At 38.1% G+C, this 17999-nt stretch overlaps 2 protein-coding genes across 3 annotated transcripts; both read right to left on the bottom strand.

Annotated features, from left to right (window-relative positions):
• Positions 1–107: 107 nt before the first annotated feature.
• On the bottom strand, positions 108–4487 carry LOC101745172 (holotricin-3). Of its 2 annotated transcripts, XM_062674024.1 has the most exons (3): positions 4353–4487; positions 1910–1965; positions 108–631 (listed from the first exon to the last, which is right to left on the bottom strand). In XM_062674024.1, the coding sequence occupies exons 2-3, from the start codon at positions 1916–1918 to the stop codon at positions 401–403; spliced, it is 240 nt and encodes a 79-aa protein (XP_062530008.1). In that variant the 5' UTR covers positions 1919–1965; positions 4353–4487; the 3' UTR covers positions 108–400. The 2 variants fall into 2 exon arrangements, with proteins under 2 accessions (XP_062530008.1, XP_004922382.1); XM_004922325.4 differs by lacking the exon at positions 4353–4487 and having other exon boundaries at positions 1910–3138.
• A 3822-nt stretch (positions 4488–8309) lies between these two features.
• On the bottom strand, positions 8310–9294 carry CPG19 (cuticular protein glycine-rich 19). The gene is given in 2 exon segments (NM_001173314.1): positions 8310–8743; positions 9267–9294. Coding segments are annotated over 2 exon segments (339 nt in total). The 5' UTR covers positions 9276–9294; the 3' UTR covers positions 8310–8413.
• Between the last annotated feature and the right edge of the window lie 8705 nt (positions 9295–17999).

The following is a 17999-nucleotide window of genomic DNA, read 5'->3' as shown; positions in this document are numbered from 1 at the left end:
ACCACATCAAATTAGTGTCTACAAATACAAAATATTTGGAAATCAGTTCTACTCATGTAATACATAAATCTTGGTTTTAAAGGGACTCGAAATGTAAAAGAAAATAGGAAATTTTGTACTTTTTATTATTCATATTAAAAATTAGAAGACATTGTACATAGTGCTTAACTTAATATTAAATTTAAAAATACAATTCATTTGTAAGTGATTTAACTAATGGTACACAATTACTGCTTGTCAAGTTCTTTAAAATTGAATTTAATGCATCACATAAGATGGTAATAATTTAATTTTAACGTTATAAGTAGGTAGTTATAGGTAATAGATGTGTCACAAATTAAAATTTGTTGCTCCTTAACTTGATAAGACAATTTTATGTAAACAGCTTTTTAAAAGGCAGTTAGCGTCCGTGTCCATAACCACCCTTGTAGCCTCCATGGCCACCATGATGACCACCGCCGTAGTGACCACCACCGTGGTGACCGCCGCCGTGGTGTCCACCGCCGTGGTGTCCACCGCCATGATTCCAACGAGACTCGGCGGGTTGGAGGTCTTCAGCTCCCGCGATGGCCGAAGGGAGAGCGGAGACATATGCGAGGCACGCACAGATCAAAACAGTGATATAGTAGAACTGAAAAATTAGCAATTGTCGAAATTATAATGTGATTCTACTCAAGCGTGTTTTGGCTTTGTGTAGTTATGTGAAATGACATACGTCAAGCATCGCTTAAGATATATGTATTGTATACTAGAAACCCGCCCTCGCTACGCTTCGGAAACATTAAATTTTATTATTGATAGCTAAGTCCCGTGATGTTACCCGCGGTTATTGTCATACCGCGGGTAAGGCCGCGGGGCAAAGTTAGTCTAAAAAAAGTAGCCTAAGTTACTCGTTATATCATCAGCTACCTATCAGTGAAAGTCTCGTCCAAATCCGCCCAGCCGTTCCAGAGATTAGCCGGAACAAAAAGACAGACAGACAGACAAACAAACAAAAATTGTAAAAAACGTTATTTTGTTGTATGCACCGTATATATATTCATATGCATGTAGTAAAAAGTGGTTATTTCAATATTACAAACAGACACTCCAATTTTATTTATATGTATAGATTCAGTGGGTAAATAGGTTTACAGTCCGCCTAGTGTTAAAGTGTTACCGGAGCAGAAAAGATATCTTTAAAGAATGGAAGAAAGGCATCGAAACGTGAATTCTGTCATACTTCTTGAGACACTAGAGCGAAGTCTCAATTTTATGGTATCAAGGCTGTGAGTTGGAATACCGCTTACTGCTTCGCAAAGAAAATAGCCAAGACATTGCAACCCATAAGGGGGCATAGAGTGCTCACTAATTAAATTGGCTAGATTGAGAGTTACTCTCTGACAATTTGATGAAGTTAATTAAAGATAATAAAAAATTAATAATTAGTTCCAGCTAACGCTGTAGGACTAAATAAGATAATGAAATTCACGAATAAATTTAGATTCTATTAAACAATCAATAATGGTTTATAACAATATTCAATTTAAAAATGAGAATATGTATATCTAATCACGTTTTTATTTGCATTGCAAATGTGATCACCATAGATGCCATGTAAACTACTACTTACTATCCTAATTTTAATTTATTATGTACTAAAGATAAAGTACGTGATTATTTTGAATAAATAGAATAATTGTAAAGATAATGAACATGTCTAAACAAAGAAAATTGTTCTGCCTGTTCATTTTGAAATTAGGCAATTAAGGTAGGTACTGACAATAACATTTGTCTAAACAATGAAAAATATACATAAAAAATGTTTTAAATTAGTGACCCCGAGTTAACAATTTTCTTAAGTTGCAGAGTACATAAAGATTTTCTTGAATTACAGAGTACATAAAGATTAAAATATAATTGTACTTACAATGTTCATCTTGGAGTGCTGTCGGAACAGTGTATGCCTCGGTTGACCACGAGTAGCTATTTAAATGGTTCGAAGAGGAAAAGCTCTGTTAATTGCGACGCAAAAGATGTTATTATTTTTAAGGAAATAGGTATACGTGATGTTTAGATATGAACACAAATCTAAAATTCGTCATTTATGAAACATTTCGTCACACACCATCGTTAGGTTGCAGAAAGTTTTGCCGAAAACTTTATGACCTACAGATACCATCACTATTTTATTAATAAATTGCGTGACATTGGCCTTTCTATAGTTTTACTAACTCATTGCTTGCGTATAGTTTTTTTTGTCGTATATGTATAAAAAAAATAGATATTTTGATCGATATTGGAACTTGGGACACCGCACTTTTTTTGATATTTTTATAATTAAGCAATTGATAAATAAGTAATTGGTGAACACAAGCGCATTGCGCTAAGATTATTTGTCTAATAGTGATACTCATATTTTATGGTTTTTTTTAATACCAAATATGGGTGATGGATGATCGTGTCCTCACGAGCCAGGGGTTGAGTGGTCACCGAAGCTCATAGATATCACACCGTGAATGCGGCCTTCTGTCTTAGTTTTTATTTTAATACCTATAATCAAGGAGATTTAAGGTCTATTTTTATTGAAGTACTCGACAACAAAAATTATACCTATAAAATCATTCTCATTTTATTAAATTTTATGTACAACAGCTTAGAGCGATATAATTTTTAATGAATTTCAGGGTAATAAAATTCTTAACTCTGTATTTAAATCCAGTTTTGACTTTTTGCGTGATGTTATTATGATTTGTTCTAATACAAATTACGGTTTTTATTTTTATGATCACGTTTTCCTCAAGCCTCCTTACTTATTAGACGTATATTTTGAAGATTAATTGAGACGTTTATTAGTTTCTTAACCTCACGTGATCAGTTGAGTCACCTCAAAATTTTTATTCTACGCAATATTTTCTGGTCACATGACATAGTTCAAAGAGTCAGTAAGCTGAAATGGCAGTGGGCTGGCCATATATGCCGTAGAACTGACGATCGCTGGAGCAAACACGCTTCCGGGTGAAGACCGCGCAGCGGATAACGCAATGTGTAACTCTCCCTGGCTAGGTGGTGCGATGACCTCCGAAAGGAGGCCGACAGGAGGTGGATGGGGAGAGTCGAAGGCCGGGCTCAGTGGTGTGGATTGGGAGAGGCCTATGTCCAGCAGTGGACGACTGGGCTGATGATGATGATGATAATTATAGAAAAAATTACAATGTTTTAAAATTTTCATATTGATTAAAACAGTATCACGCTTAGGTTAAAATATAATAATGATATATGTATAATCTATATATTAATACGTGAAGCAAAAGCTTTGTATCCCTTTTTATGAAATTTGCGCGGACGGAGGAGTATGAAATTTTCCACACTTATAGAGAATATAGAGAAGAAGTGCACAATGCTAATATTTTTTTAAAACAATGCATAAACGATACATTAAAGCCGAATTTACATTACGAAATTAGTGGCGTGAAATTAATTTCGTGACATTAGTTTTACTAACAGTTTCACGTGTAATTTAATACTTTCGTAATGCATGCATTAATTTCATGCATGGAAATTAGTTTCGTGCCCTGCGCGATTTTTTGGTGAAATTAATGTCATGCAACTAATTTCATAGTGTAAACGCGACGTGAAACTAATGTCGCGAAAGGGCCTGCGCTGTGCGGACGTGTGTATTGTTAGTTCGGACGCGCTTCAAGCGTTGAAAATGGCAAACCAACGATGGAGTACAGAAAAAAATATAGATCTTATTAATGAAAATATCAATGACAAGGGTCCCGAAACACCTACAGTAAAAAATCAAAATTATCTTCACTCATTCGAAAATAGTTTTTATAACTCTCAGGATCTTCATCTGCTAATTCAGAGACTAATTTCATTGCACCTAAATGCCTTCTTGTTTGACCATCCTTGAATCTACCAACTTTTTTTTCTTGATAGTCTTTTTTTAAGTTTATAGGTATATAAGCATTTCTTTAGCTACATTAAATATAGCAAATTACAGCTTTGATGTTGAAGGCGCCATGGCTACTGCGATACTGTGGATTTCGCGACACTAATTTTTTAACGAAATTACTTTCGCATATATCGAAACTACTTTCGTGAAACTGAGTTCAACATGCATGACACTAATTTCGTAATGTAAACTCGGCATAAATCAATAAAGAAAACATTACACACACTACATACCATGCATTTGACGCATACACGCATGCATACTATTTATTGTCAAACTTTTGTTATTGATGTCTGTTGTCAAATTGAGATTAAATATTGTTTGTCTTTGATAATATTTTTTATAGTGTAGTCTTGGCGAAATTTGTGATTATAGAAGTATAAAATACAATCATAATAGTGTACAAACTTACAATTCCAATTAATTATAGTCGAATTACGACTACTGTGGGACCTCTAGTAATGATAGATATGTAATAGCGATTATCAAACGTTGTGTATTCGAGGGCCTTAGACTAGAATTTTATTCTGAGAACACACATACGAAACAAAAACATGTTCCTGCCTAGACCTCGTGCCTACCAAATACTTTTAACAAAGATGAAGACGATCTGAGTCACCGGAATCAGCTAGAATCTTATGGTACAGTAGTAGTACAGTAAAATTGTAGGCAAGTGATGAAAGCAATTAAGGAGATATAGGTTTATTTTATTGTATAGACGAGTGAATGGGTGCATGACCTACCAATCGTTAAGTGTGAATGTCGCAACTCTACATTGACACAAGAGGTTGTTATTTGAGGTTAAAATTTTATGTAATTGCATAGACGGGGTGAGCAAACTCACGGTCGACCTTGCTATGTTTCAGGGATCTTGGTTGGAAATATTCTAGATAAATTAAACCTGTAGAATATTAAGCTATGTCACCCACCTACCAAATGTGTATTAGGCCAAATTAGTTTTACTATCTTAGAAATAAAATCGAATTACAGAAAAAATGGTCAGGTGAGCCCAGTGCCCGTCTAAAAAAACGAATGTAATTGTTTTTTTTTTTTGGTACTATAGCGTATGTGTAAGGTCAAAGATAACATGTTGAAAGAATCCGGTATAATTTTAATTTAATGTATGAATAAATTTTAAGTAAAATAATTAGGTAGGTATGTATGTTTCATACATAGGTTATTTTGTGTAGCATTTTTTTTTAAACCAATTCAGAAATATGTATTCGATCGGCGATCTTTCTTTCTAAGTGTAAATATATTAATACATATATTGTATTATTATTCTCCGGTGAAAAACTTCAATTTATTAGGAGTAAATTTGTACTTTAAAACGTAACAAAACATTCCTCCAATTCTTCTAAATTTGTTGTCCAAGTTTATAACTTAGTAATGTGACATGTGTACTGTAATTCTGGCCTCACAGGTTTTATACATATGTGGTATGAGTACATTGAATATCTTTGATATGTATTATTTATATGATCACGTTTTAGAACTAGCGTGGTTTAAAACTGGATTCGGAGATCTTTGAATAAATTCAACTTTTGTCAAGAGTTGATGCGTCGGAAGTATGAGATATTTTGACAACCGAATTTGCTTGATGTGAACAGTGATTTTCATGTTATGATGTCTTTAGGATTCTGTAGCCACTTAATACTAGGAGGGTCATGAATTTTTCTCTCATCGACAGCAACAATTTAAAGTTACGAATACAGTAGACGTAATATGAAACTTTGTTGTAGTACCACAATTTTTTTTTATTGCTTAGATGGATGGACGAGCTCACAGCCCACCTGGTGTTAAGTGGTTACTGGAGCCCATAGACATCTACAACGTAAATGCGCCACCCACCTTGAGATATAAGTTTTAAGATCTCAGTATAGTTACAACGGCTGCCCCACCCTTCAAACCGAAACGCATTACTGCTTCACGGCAGAAATAGGCAGGGTAGTGGTATCTACCCGCACGGACTCACAAGAGGTCCTACCACCAGTAAACCCACCACCGCCCACTGAGTTTCTCGCCGGATCTTCTCAGTGGGTCGCAATCCCAGTCCAATGGTAGATTCAACGAAGCAATGCCCCAGGGCATAAGGTTAGTGTTAGCAAATCCTCCCAGGTTGAGCCCCGTGAGCTAACCAACCAAACCGTGCTTAGTTGGATTACCCCTTAAGCTACTAACGATCAGTAAAAAAAATTTTTACTATTACTATTTTTAGCGGAATCAAATGAGATATCTCATTATAAAGATCACATGATTCCGCTGGACGTTTTAAGTCGGATAGTAACCTGCGAATCCCTAGGATAGAGAGAGAGTGAGAGCTATGTTCAGCTATTAATAATAAGGCTAGTGTTAGCAAAACCTCCCAGGTTGAGCCCCGGGAGCTAACCAGCCAAGCCGTGCGTAGTTGGAGTAGCCCTTAGGTTACCAAGGATCAGTAAAAAAAATAGTAATAGTATCTTATTATAAAAATCACATGATTACGCTGGACGTTTTAAGTCGGATAGTAACCTGCAAATCCCTAGGATAGAGAGAGAGAGTGAGAGCTATGTTCAGCTATTGTTGTCTTTGTTTATTTATTGCTGTGAATAGATAGATATACGTCCCCTTCTGCAGAGACGTGCTTTGAGATTCAGCGCCTTTGGCCTGTAAGCTTTGCCCAACCTATACATTAATGGTAAAATCAAAAACTATTTAGGTATCACAAAATAAAATCCTGCCATGTTTTGTTGTGATGTGAAAATGACGATAATTAATGAGAATATTAAAAATCCGAACACTACAATACCAAATAAAGAAATATACACCATTTATCCAGTATTTACAGTTTTTTCCGATAGACAGATTGATTAACAAATGATACTTCTTCAACGAATTTTTTTTTTTGTTGCTTAGGTGGGAGGACGATCTCATAGCCCACCTAGTGTTAAGTCGTTACTGGAGCCCATAGACATCTATGACGTAAATGCGCTACCCACATTTGAGATATAAGTTCTAAGGTCTCAAGTATAGTTAAATTGAGGTAATTCAACGATTTTTGAAGTCAGCTTCTATATTAACGACAGCTTTTTTTCCCTTATTGGCAGACGAGCATACGGCCAACCTGATGGTGAGTAGTTACCGTCGCCCATGGGCTTTGCATGCCAGGGGCAGAGCCAAGTCTACCGTTATTCGCTGAAATTGGAACGCAGATTTGTTTAGATATTTTTTTATTGCGCAAAAATGTGCGTAATACTATTTGAATGGAAATGCTTCCTTAAAATTTTTTCGTTAGATAAATAAGTTGTCTTAAACTTTATTTGTACTGGTTGTAGGACCTCTTGAGAGTCCGCGCGGGTAGGTACCAGCACCCTGCCTATTTCTGCCGTGAAGCAGTAATGCGTTTCGGTTTGAAGGGTGGGGTAGCCGTCGTAACTATACTTGAGACCTTAGAACTTATATCTCAAGGTGGGTGGCGCATTTACGTTGTAGATGTCTATGGGCTCCAGTCACCAATTAACATCAGGTGGGCTGTGAGCTCGTCCATCCATCTCAGCAATAAAAAAAATTTTTTACATGTCCTTTTTGAAATCGTCGTGGCCTAAAGGATATGACGCCAGGTGCAATCGTATCTAGCGAAGCAACAGTAATCGAGTCCCGCGGCAGTTACCCATTTTCTAATGAAATACGTACCTACTTAAATGTTCACGATTGACTGCCACGATTAAGTAATAATATCGTGTAATAAAAATCAAACCCGGAAAATTATAATTTGCGTAATTACTGGTGGTAGGACGTCTTGTGAGTCTACACAGGTAGGTACCGCCCTGCTTATTTCTGCCGAGAAGCAGTAATGGGTTTCGATTTGAAGAGCGAGGCAGCCATTGTACTGTAAAAAACTAACCTTAGAACTCATGTCTCGAAGTGGGTGGTGGTATTTACGTTGTGGATGTCTATGGGCTCCGGTAATGACTTAACATCAGGTGGGCCGTGAGCTCGTCCAGTCAACTAAGCAATAAAAATAAAAACAAACTACAATCGACCGCACAACTCGTCATTGATTTGAACGCGGCTGACATTGAAAATTTTGATCTACAAAATGAACAACGTGGTCACCTGAAAACTGAAGTCAATAACGACGAACTAAAGACCATAGAGGAAGTTGACGATATTCAATCTACCGCCGAGTGGCAATACAAAATGCCTTTGAAGAGTTTGTTGGCTTCGGTACACCTAACTTTTACAAGAAGGGCATTGAAAAATTACCACTGGGCTTGCTAATATAATTTTAAAAAGGCACATATCATTTGCTACGTGTAATTTGATTTCATTACGGATATCCGTTATAAAAAGGTAGTTTTCTTAATTGTAGTAGAAAAATAAAACATATTTTAGTGTTGAAAAAAAAAGTTTACTCGAAATGAAAATTCATCATCACAGATGGTAATACCGGGTGTTAATGTAAAAAATTAAATTAGATTTTGGTGTTTGGAATTAGCGTTTCCAGCCGTAGCCGTAACCGCCGCCAAAGCCGCTTCCGTATCCCCATCCACCTAGTCCACCATATCCGCTATATCCGCCATAACCGCCGTATCCGCCATAGCCGCCGTATCCGCCGTGTCCGCCGTATCCACCGTATCCTCCATAACCGCGACCGTAGCCCCCGTGTCCTCCGTGGCCCCAACCAGAGTGGCCCCAACCCCGTCCACCCCAATGAGTTTCTTCCGGTTGGAGAAGCTCGTCAGCCTTGGCTGGTTCGACAGCCGAAGGGGGAGGTGCGGCGTACGCCATGCACACGCATGCCAATAAAGCAACGCAGATAATCTAGTGAAAAATTTGACATTAGGATCATCATCTTATGCTGTATAAAAGCGAAAAATATCATAAAGCATAACGTGTGAATATTGCCTATTTCTACCGTTAAGCAGTAATGCGTTTCGGTTTGAAGGGTGAGGCAGCCGTTGTAACTATACTTGAGATCTTAGAACTTATATCTCAAGGTTGGTGGCGCATTAACGTTGTGGATGTCTATGGGCTCCAGTAACCACTTAACACCAGGTGGGCTGTGAGCTCGTCCACCCATCTAAGCAATAAAATATATATATATAACAAGCTAGTTTTTTTAAAATATAAATAAAGTTGATTTTCGTAACATATATTGTTACATGCTGTATAGAGCCATTCCCGTAAACTAAGACCAGAAGTAGTGTTGGTGATCCTAATTGCGTGATAAAAAAATCACCTTAAAAATAATTAACCCTTGAATATCTACTGAATACTTTAAAAACTATTTAAAAATACTGAGTTTTAAATATTAAATTTAATTTAATTGAAATAATTTACTCACAGTCTTCATTGTGTCAGTTTGTGAACTACTAATGTGTGGTTGTCGTGGAGACCTATATATATACCAGGCAGATGGACTCGGATCTTTGTGACTAATCGCAAGTAAACAACAGCTTATGTCCATATAATTAATATGTGGGACTATTAAAATTCAGGCGTTACTGGATTGGCGGCTCTAATAATATATTAAAACTTGTCTCGGATCTGTGATAAAAATTCGTTTTGCATACATTTTTATTACGCGTGATAAAAGGGGGATTCGTTTCATAAAAAAAATGATTTCTTTTGCTACCAGTTAAGAAAATGCATGTTTTTTTTTTTTTTTTTTAATAAAGAATAGTTACGTAATTTATGGAATAGGTTTCTAAATTATAGAATCTGTAACATTGTAATGCAAATAAGAAATTTATAAAATTATAAAAGGAAACACAATTGTATAACGTTAAACAAAAATCTCAAAAAGCCAAAATTGAAGATCTACAATGCACTGTTAATGTTTCCTTGCCATAATCACAGAAAATACTTCAAAACAAAGCTCGAAATTTTATTTAAATACTTAAATGGTTGGAGGAAAACACTCATTATGCTTAGCTGTGACAAATGAAATTTTCTATTAGTGGAGATACGGATTTTACACGTGGATTTGTACAAACAATTTTACGTTCTTTTCTATAGATTTTTTTTGTACGTTTTAGTTTCATTCTGCACGAGATACTTTATGCGAACGCATGCGATTTTGTATTTTACAATACGAGTAGGTATCATTCCTACAATTTAGTTTTGGAATTGATGCATAAAGTTGCCATTTTGTTATCCAAAAATTGCAACACCTCTTAAATAGTTAAATAATAATTTAAACGATTTATTTATTCTGTATCTGTATTGTATGTAAGTTTCCAACATCTCGACGGGAGATTGATTATACGATAGAGATTTGGAAATCTGAATGAAGTATGAAAACATTTTTCCGGTGGTAAATTTAAGTAGTAGTCATTTTTCATTTACAAAATTGTGTTTTCTCTTCATGGACACTATCTTATTCTGAAAAAAAAAATTAAAAATGGAAGCTAGGATTGCCGAGTACGCAAGATGACGAATAGTTTCTAGCTGTAACACTTGTATCGTTACAATAGTTTACCGAGCAGAATTTGTAAGATCTTGCAAAGGTCGTGAAATAATCAGAACAAAAAGCGATTGACGAGTTGGGGTTGAGTTAGGAGTCTAGTTGTAGTGTTGACCGCGGGAACCCCCCTACTCTGACCGGGTTCTGACCCTGGACGGAGATCGGACGTCGGGTGTAAGAGTGCAGGGGAGTCCTTTAGTGCGGTAGGGCCCTAAAATTCCTTAAGCCCGCGGTCTAATCCTAACCCCTTGCAGATCGTCAAGTCCCACATACCCTGCGCGCCCCCTAAGCGCGGGGACCTCGTAGGAGGTTCGGACCCCGGCCCGAAAAAAAAAAGAGCAGGTGTCACCATCATTAATGACCTTTTCACAGCATACATTTATTTTTTAATCTAATTGGTGAATAGGATACAAATAATATTGCTGCAGTAACATTGACATTTGAAACTTAGGCAAAAGGAAAAATACCCTTTAATAGTGATCAATAGTATAGCATAGCTTAATTTCCATTCATGACAATTATGGCACTGGTGTTTTGAAATTCAGTTTTGAAATCACAATCAACTCTCTTCTGTTATTATTAGTTTTATATTATTCCGTAATTAAATCTGATTCAAATTAAAATATATATATTAAGGAGTCAATTCAAAAGTTAAACTTGAAGAAAAAATTGAGTAATAAATAATTTATACCAATTAATTAACTTAATACATTAAAAGTATAACTGTTCCGGTTTTGATGGCCTCATTAAATGAATATGACTTTGATTAACTTAATACATTTTAAAAGTAAACAACCTAAATTTGGTTTAATTAACGATTTTAATTTTATTTTGTGCTTGTTCAAAACTTAATTATATTCTAATTCCAAGGCTTTGTAACTATCGTCTAACTACCAATTATGTCATTTAACTTTAATGGTTTATTTTTAACGTAGTTAGCCAAACGAGGTCAAAAGCAATCACACCTAACTAGTAAATAGTATTGAAGTATAAGAAATCGTAAATGATTCGTAATGAACGATATCGTAAATTATCTAACTCGAGACGCGACGACTCGGTTTAATTAAAATCATAGCTATCTTTTAAACTGGACCACCCTCCCCCACTGGATTCCTCATCGATGCTAGTATTGGCTAGTGTGGGAAAACCAAACTCCCACGTACGTAGTCTGTATCTCTAATATATAAAATTCTCGTGTCACGGTGTGCGTGATTGAACTCCTCCGAAAGGGCTTGACCGATTTTTGTGAATATTAGCGTGCATACTGGCCAGGGTGCAGAATCAGACAACATCTATTTTTCATCCCCCTAAATGTTAAGGGTGGGTCCACCCTTAAATTTTTATTTTTATTTTTTATACCAAAAAATTTGTTTTTATTTTTTATGATACAGCATACAAAAATACATACGACCCTAAATTTTCACCCTTCTACGATCAACCTTTATTTTTAATTTGTTAATTTAAAACTTTAATTTCCCTATATATAAAAGTCGATGTGTGTATATTTAAAGCCAAACCAAAATTGGCCAGCAAAACGGGTCGGGCTTGAGCTGTACTTTATAAATGTAAGAAATGTATAAATATAATTTGTTGTATGCTACGCAAATATAGCAATATTTTATGAAACTATTAGTTTGTCAGATTTTTGCGGATTGACTCGAAATTTAAACGAGAACTTTTCAAATAATCACGTTTTAAAATTAAATTTAGAAAATGCAAATCAAACAGCCGAATTCATAAATTAAGTTCAATAAAATTTCCATTGTCGAGTAAAAATGAAATCTGCGTAGCGTCCAGGATGTAGTATGAAATCTTAAAATAGCACTTAGACGTGATTTAAGTTCAATGTGCTTTTTAGGAGACGACTGGTTTTACCAAGCCTCATCCTCTTTCTCAAATGTACATTGAGCCCTTGTTGGTGTGAATTGATCGCATAAATCACTTTAGAAAATAGCACTAACTTGTGAAGAGTGCCGTGTGAGAGTGATACAATAATTCAAATATAATAAATATTAAATCAAATTAAAATAGATTGCGTGTGTTTTTATAGTTCGTATTCTAGGCTGTTTGTTTGTTTTTTTTGTGAAGGAAGGATTACTGGTGGCACGGAGGCTTTTCCAGTTCACTCAGGAGCGGTCAGCGAGCACGGGCACAGCCAGGTGGGTGTTTGTTTGTATGTGAGTGATGAGTGCACCTCACAACGACGGGCATCTCGACGTCATATAAATGTTTCATTGATTTCCTCACAGAACACATATAACTAGGGGAACCTAAATTTGTGAAATACATTTTTTCCCAACTAAAGCGTTTGAGTGGCAACCGCGTGGCAGGAGAAGACCTGGTCGCCCTGTACACTTGGCGACACACCGTGGAGAGCGTGACGAGGACTGCCGAAATGATTTTTTTTTTTTTTTTTTTTTTTATGATTGATGGATTACTGGTGGCCCGGAGGCCTTTCCAGTTTCACCAGGACAGGTGGGCGAGCAAAGGCTCAGCCAGGAGGGGTGGGATTTGCTAACAGCTACCCGAGCGCCTCCGAAGGAGACCTAACAGCTCAAGAGTAGCTGCTTCGCGAATGAATCTACTACCGGATCGGAATCGCGACCCGCTGAGAAGATCCGGCGAGAAACTCAGCGAGCTGATTCATGGGTTAGGTTGCACGGCGAACTCTTTGTCGAGTTCGACGAGTACGGTTACCGAGGTCCCTAAGCCTGCTCCTAGAGCTGAAGGCGTCTAGTGCGAAGGTTATTGGATCTGATGGATCCGTAAGGACGTGTCTAGGGCGTCGACGGTGACTGGCTCCTGCATGATCAGGATTCGGGGAGTAGTCAGCGGCGGCTACGATAAGGCGATTATCATGACGCATAGCCTTATCGAAGTAACGTTCCGACGCTGACTTCATGTATTTCTGTATAGATTCGAGGCCCAGGTCGTCGTGTAGGTCAACGTTCCTCACGAACCACGGAGCTCCGACGGCTAACCTGCAAAAGCGGGATTGTAGAGATTGAAGGGTGTCTATCTATGTGTGTGCGGGCCGCGTGAGCGAACACCACACTCGCGTAAGTCATGACGGGCCTTATGCAAGTTTTGTAAAGTGTCACCTTGTTCCGAAGGGACATTTTACTCCGCTTACAAATCATGGGGTAGAGTCTACCGAGAATAAACGCGGCACGGTCACGGACTGATTTTATATGCGGGCGGAATGTCATCGATGCATCCAGGGTAACGCCCAGGTACTTGACCTTCCTGGCCCAGGGTATGAATTGACTAAAGAGAGTAATCGGGGGTGTGAGATTCCTCCTCCTAATACGGGAGGAAATCCGTGTGGAGCTTCCCCTCTGAAAGAGCACCGCAGTACTTTTCGCTGGGTTGATGTCTATGCGCCATTTTCGGAACCACTGTCCTAGGGCTAGGGCTGCGCTCTGAAGCTTCTTCGCGATTAGGGACTTGTTTCTACTGGAATAGTAAACAGTCGTGTCGTCGGCGAATAAAGCTAAATGGGTCGGCGGCGACCGGGGAATATCGTTAACGAATAAGCTAAATAGGAGGGGTGAGAGGACAGAGCCTTGCGGGACTCCAGCTGTGAGAGGTCGTGGGGAGGAGCGGGTTCCCTCGACTCGATATCGAAAAGAGCGGTTCGACAAGAAGTCCCGTATGATAAGCACGAGACTATCCGGCACGCCCATGTTGAATAGTTTGAAAATCAAACCATTGTGCCAGACTTTGTCGAACGCTTTTGCGACGTCGAAGAAGAGAGCTCCCGTGTATAACGGTTTTGGTCGATTAAGCCCCACAAGAATGTGCTCCGTGAGGCGGTGCACCTGTTGAACGCATGAGTGATTTGTACGGAATCCGAATTGTTCATCAATGAGAATGCCCTTGGATGAGACGAAGTCTCTGAGGCGTTTGTAGAGCAGACGCTCATACAGTTTGCCTAGAGACATGAGGAGGCTAATCGGACGGTAGCTCGTCGGATGATTTTTTGGTTTACCGGGTTTATGTATGCCGATAACGTCCGCTTCTTTCCACACCGCGGGAAAGATACAGTTCGCCATAGCGGCATTGAAAATAGATGCCAACATCACGATGAGTTGGACGGGTAGAAGTTTAATAACGCGGTTGGATATACCGTCGGAACCGGGAGCCTTGCGAGGACGTAGGTCTTTGATCAAGTCTTTAACTTCCATCGGGGTGACGGGTGGTAACGCATCAGAGGGTGGCAAGGAGGCTCTGCGTTCTACCTCACTGTCTACTAATTCTACATGAACAGGGTCCACGGATTGAGTGCTGGGCGTACACTGGGTTTGCAATGTATCGGCCAGCAGCTCTGCTTTTTCGTCATCATCGAACGCCGTGAGTCGGCCTGAGGGGCCTACGAGGGGGGGCATAGTTACTACCGTATCCGATTTGAGAGTACGAGCTAAGCGGTAGTAAGACCTTTGGGAGGGCGCGAGTCCTTCTAAGAAATCAGACCATCTGGCATCTCGGACTTCGGCGATGCGAGACTTTACGTCGCGTTGTAGGGCACGCATTCGAATACGATTTTCCGCGGTAGGATACCTGTCGTAGGCGCGTATCGAGGCGTTCTTAGCTCTAAGGAGTTCCCTAATATCGTCGGACAATTTGAAGCGGTGAAGGAAGTCCTCCGCTACAACTTGTTTCGATGACCTATCTAATGTCGAGGTGATGTGTGACGTTAAGATGTCTATGGCTTCAGCGGTATCCTGAGGAGACGGGATAGAGTCCGGGTTAAACGGGAGCGATGGTGGATCAGATTCAGCCAGGCTGATGCCCAGCGTGTGCCAATCCACCACAGTCCTCGTGACGGGAACGGAATCGGGAGCGCGACCGAGCTTCATAACGACGGGACGGTGGTCTGAATCTAGCTCTGAAACTACTTCGATCGAGTGTAAGCGCAGAGTTACGTTTTTTAATAACGCTATGTCGAGTATATCCGGGCGATGCGCGATATTTAGCGGGTAGTGAGTCGGGGTTAGCGGAGCGACGATATCGAAGGCGAGATCATCGACTAACGCGTCAAGCCGCCTGCCATTCGGGGTTGTGGTGTGTGAGTTCCACCTGATGTATTTACAATTTAGGTCGCCCGCCAGAATGACAGAGCTCCCCATACCGAGCAGCGCCTCGATATCACTGCTTAGAACGATCTTATCCGGTGGAAGATAAACGGACGCGATAACGATCGGCGCGTGTCCCGTCAGTGAGATTCGGCACACTGATGCTTCGATATTAGCGATATTTAAAAAAGAACGGACTACATATTTTAGAATTTATGGAAACAGTGTGAATATATCTGTCTATCGACGCCCGTGCTATCTAAGCGATTCTACACGAGTGCATCGATATGTATTTAATTTTATTATGTATGAATAAAATATTAAACGCCAGTGGAATTTGCTTTTTCGCTTATGTAAGCTCATAAAGTTGATGAGTAGCGTTTTTAAATGCATTTTGACGTATTAGGTATGGAATGTACTGGGTGTGGAATGTTGTAATCCCTAAATAAAGCTCTTCTTTGGCTAACTTCAATTATAATATTGAAATATAGGTCATATTGATTTTTTTTTCATAATAAATAAATATTGAATTACGCCAGGGAGTAAGAAACTGTTTAAATTACAATTTTTACTAAAGCACAGACTTACTAACTGAACCCAAAACAGTTTTCGCGGGACAAATTACAAATGAAGACAGCTAGTCAGTAATTAAAATACTGGACGAGAAACGAGAACTCACTTTTCTCTCAATAAAAAACATACGATTCGATCGTCTTTCTCTACACAAGATCTTTTTGGATTCACAGAAAGAGAGTACACAGGTGACTTGGAAGTAAGTTCTTCAACCGTTTTCAAAGTTGTTGTTTCCGTCAGTTCCAGTAATTTCTCAGCTGAGACGTTGACGATGTTTCTGAACGCATTTAAATTTCTTAACAAATCTGACACTCGCAATAGTGTTCCGTTCCATGTTAATGATGCCACCGCTGGAGTAGTATTCACTTGTTTTTTCACTCTATGTTTATAGGCAATCCTCAATATATTATCTGAATGTAATCTTGTAGTGCTATCTTGTTTATTTATCCCATTAACTAATTTTTGAGTTCTCGTGCTTGTCTGTCTTCTCTGTACGTTTGTTATTTGACTTTTATCAGCATCATTACTGTCTATGTCGTTAACAGGAGGTCGTCTTGGATTTTTAAAGGGACCAATAACGTACCCACATTCTACTCTATCTCCACGAGCACGACATCCATTAGCCATCTCCGTGATATGTTTCTCATCATTGAAGTCACCAATGTTTTTGTTGTAACCACATACTATTACGTTATTCAGATTTCTGCATTTAGTTTCATCGAAATCATAACCACATGTCCTGTTTTTAACTAGGAAGGTACTCAGGTTATCCCTTAAGATTTTGATGTTGACAGGTTTGAGTACATCGTTTCCGAGATCATTAGTTTGCAGTGGAACTACATCTAGTTCTATATATGAGAGTTTTGGCGCGCATTTAATTGTAAGTAATGTAAAATAAAAAATTATGCACCTGTAATGAGATACATAAAATGAAACCTTTAAATTATTAAAATATAATTAAATAATTAAAGCTTGTTTGTTAAATTATATTTAAGTTCGAAAGTCCAAGACATAGGAGGGTAATTAATTTAATGACCGATTTAGGGGATGTTTTCGATCATCGGGACTTCATGATCATGATACCATCATGTTCATGAGCATCGATAACCATTATACATTGGCCATATGCTCGTTCGTCTACCTATTAAGTCACTATAAAAAAGAGTTTAACTTACCGATAAATTAATTTGAATTGAACGCACATAGTATACTAGGTGACTTTGAGATTGGATAATTTTATTGTTCTTTAATAATTCATATGGAACGAGCTAGTAGTGGGTGCAAATAAAATGAATGACATTTTCATGTTTCTACTAATTACTTAATGTAAAAATGTCTTTTCTAATAAAATATTTAAGTTTATTTAATGATGAAAGTATAAAACAAAAAAAAAAACGACCCAGTATTTGCTAGTTCTAGACAAATGGTAATTAAAACTATTTTAACGGTATCCACTTTTTTTTATGGCCCTTGTAGGCAGACGAGCATACGGCCCACCTGATGGTAAGTGGTTACCGTGGCCCATGGACTTCAGCAAAGCCAGGGGCAGAGCCAAGCCACTGCCTACAGTTCTACCTACTTTACAACTTTACAGTTCACTGAAAGTCTTCCGTGACCACGAAAACTGTAAAGTATTTGAAACATCAACTGGCAGTCATCCGTGATCATAAAAACTGTAAGAGCATTAGAAATTTCAGAAAAAATATAATGACAATAAAAATGCGAGGTATAACGTTTTGAGTTAAATTCATTATAAAAAATACGTAGTTTATCATTGAGTCAGATACTTTGCATTTCTAAATCATCTTACAACATTAAACACACTTTGCTAGTTTTAAATCATTACTGATTTAATATACCCAGAAGAGTTTTTAATGCGCCATAATATACGCTTATGTCAAATTTGACAAAATGAATCAATTATAAATTCGGCTGTCGGGAGAACGCGATTCTGACGTCTGTT

This window comes from Bombyx mori, chromosome 19 (assembly GCF_030269925.1).
Source record: "Bombyx mori chromosome 19, ASM3026992v2".
Lineage (NCBI taxonomy): Eukaryota > Metazoa > Arthropoda > Insecta > Lepidoptera > Bombycidae > Bombyx > Bombyx mori.
The sequence above is the reverse complement of the archived record's forward strand: the minus strand, read 5'-3'. Positions and strand labels throughout refer to the sequence as shown.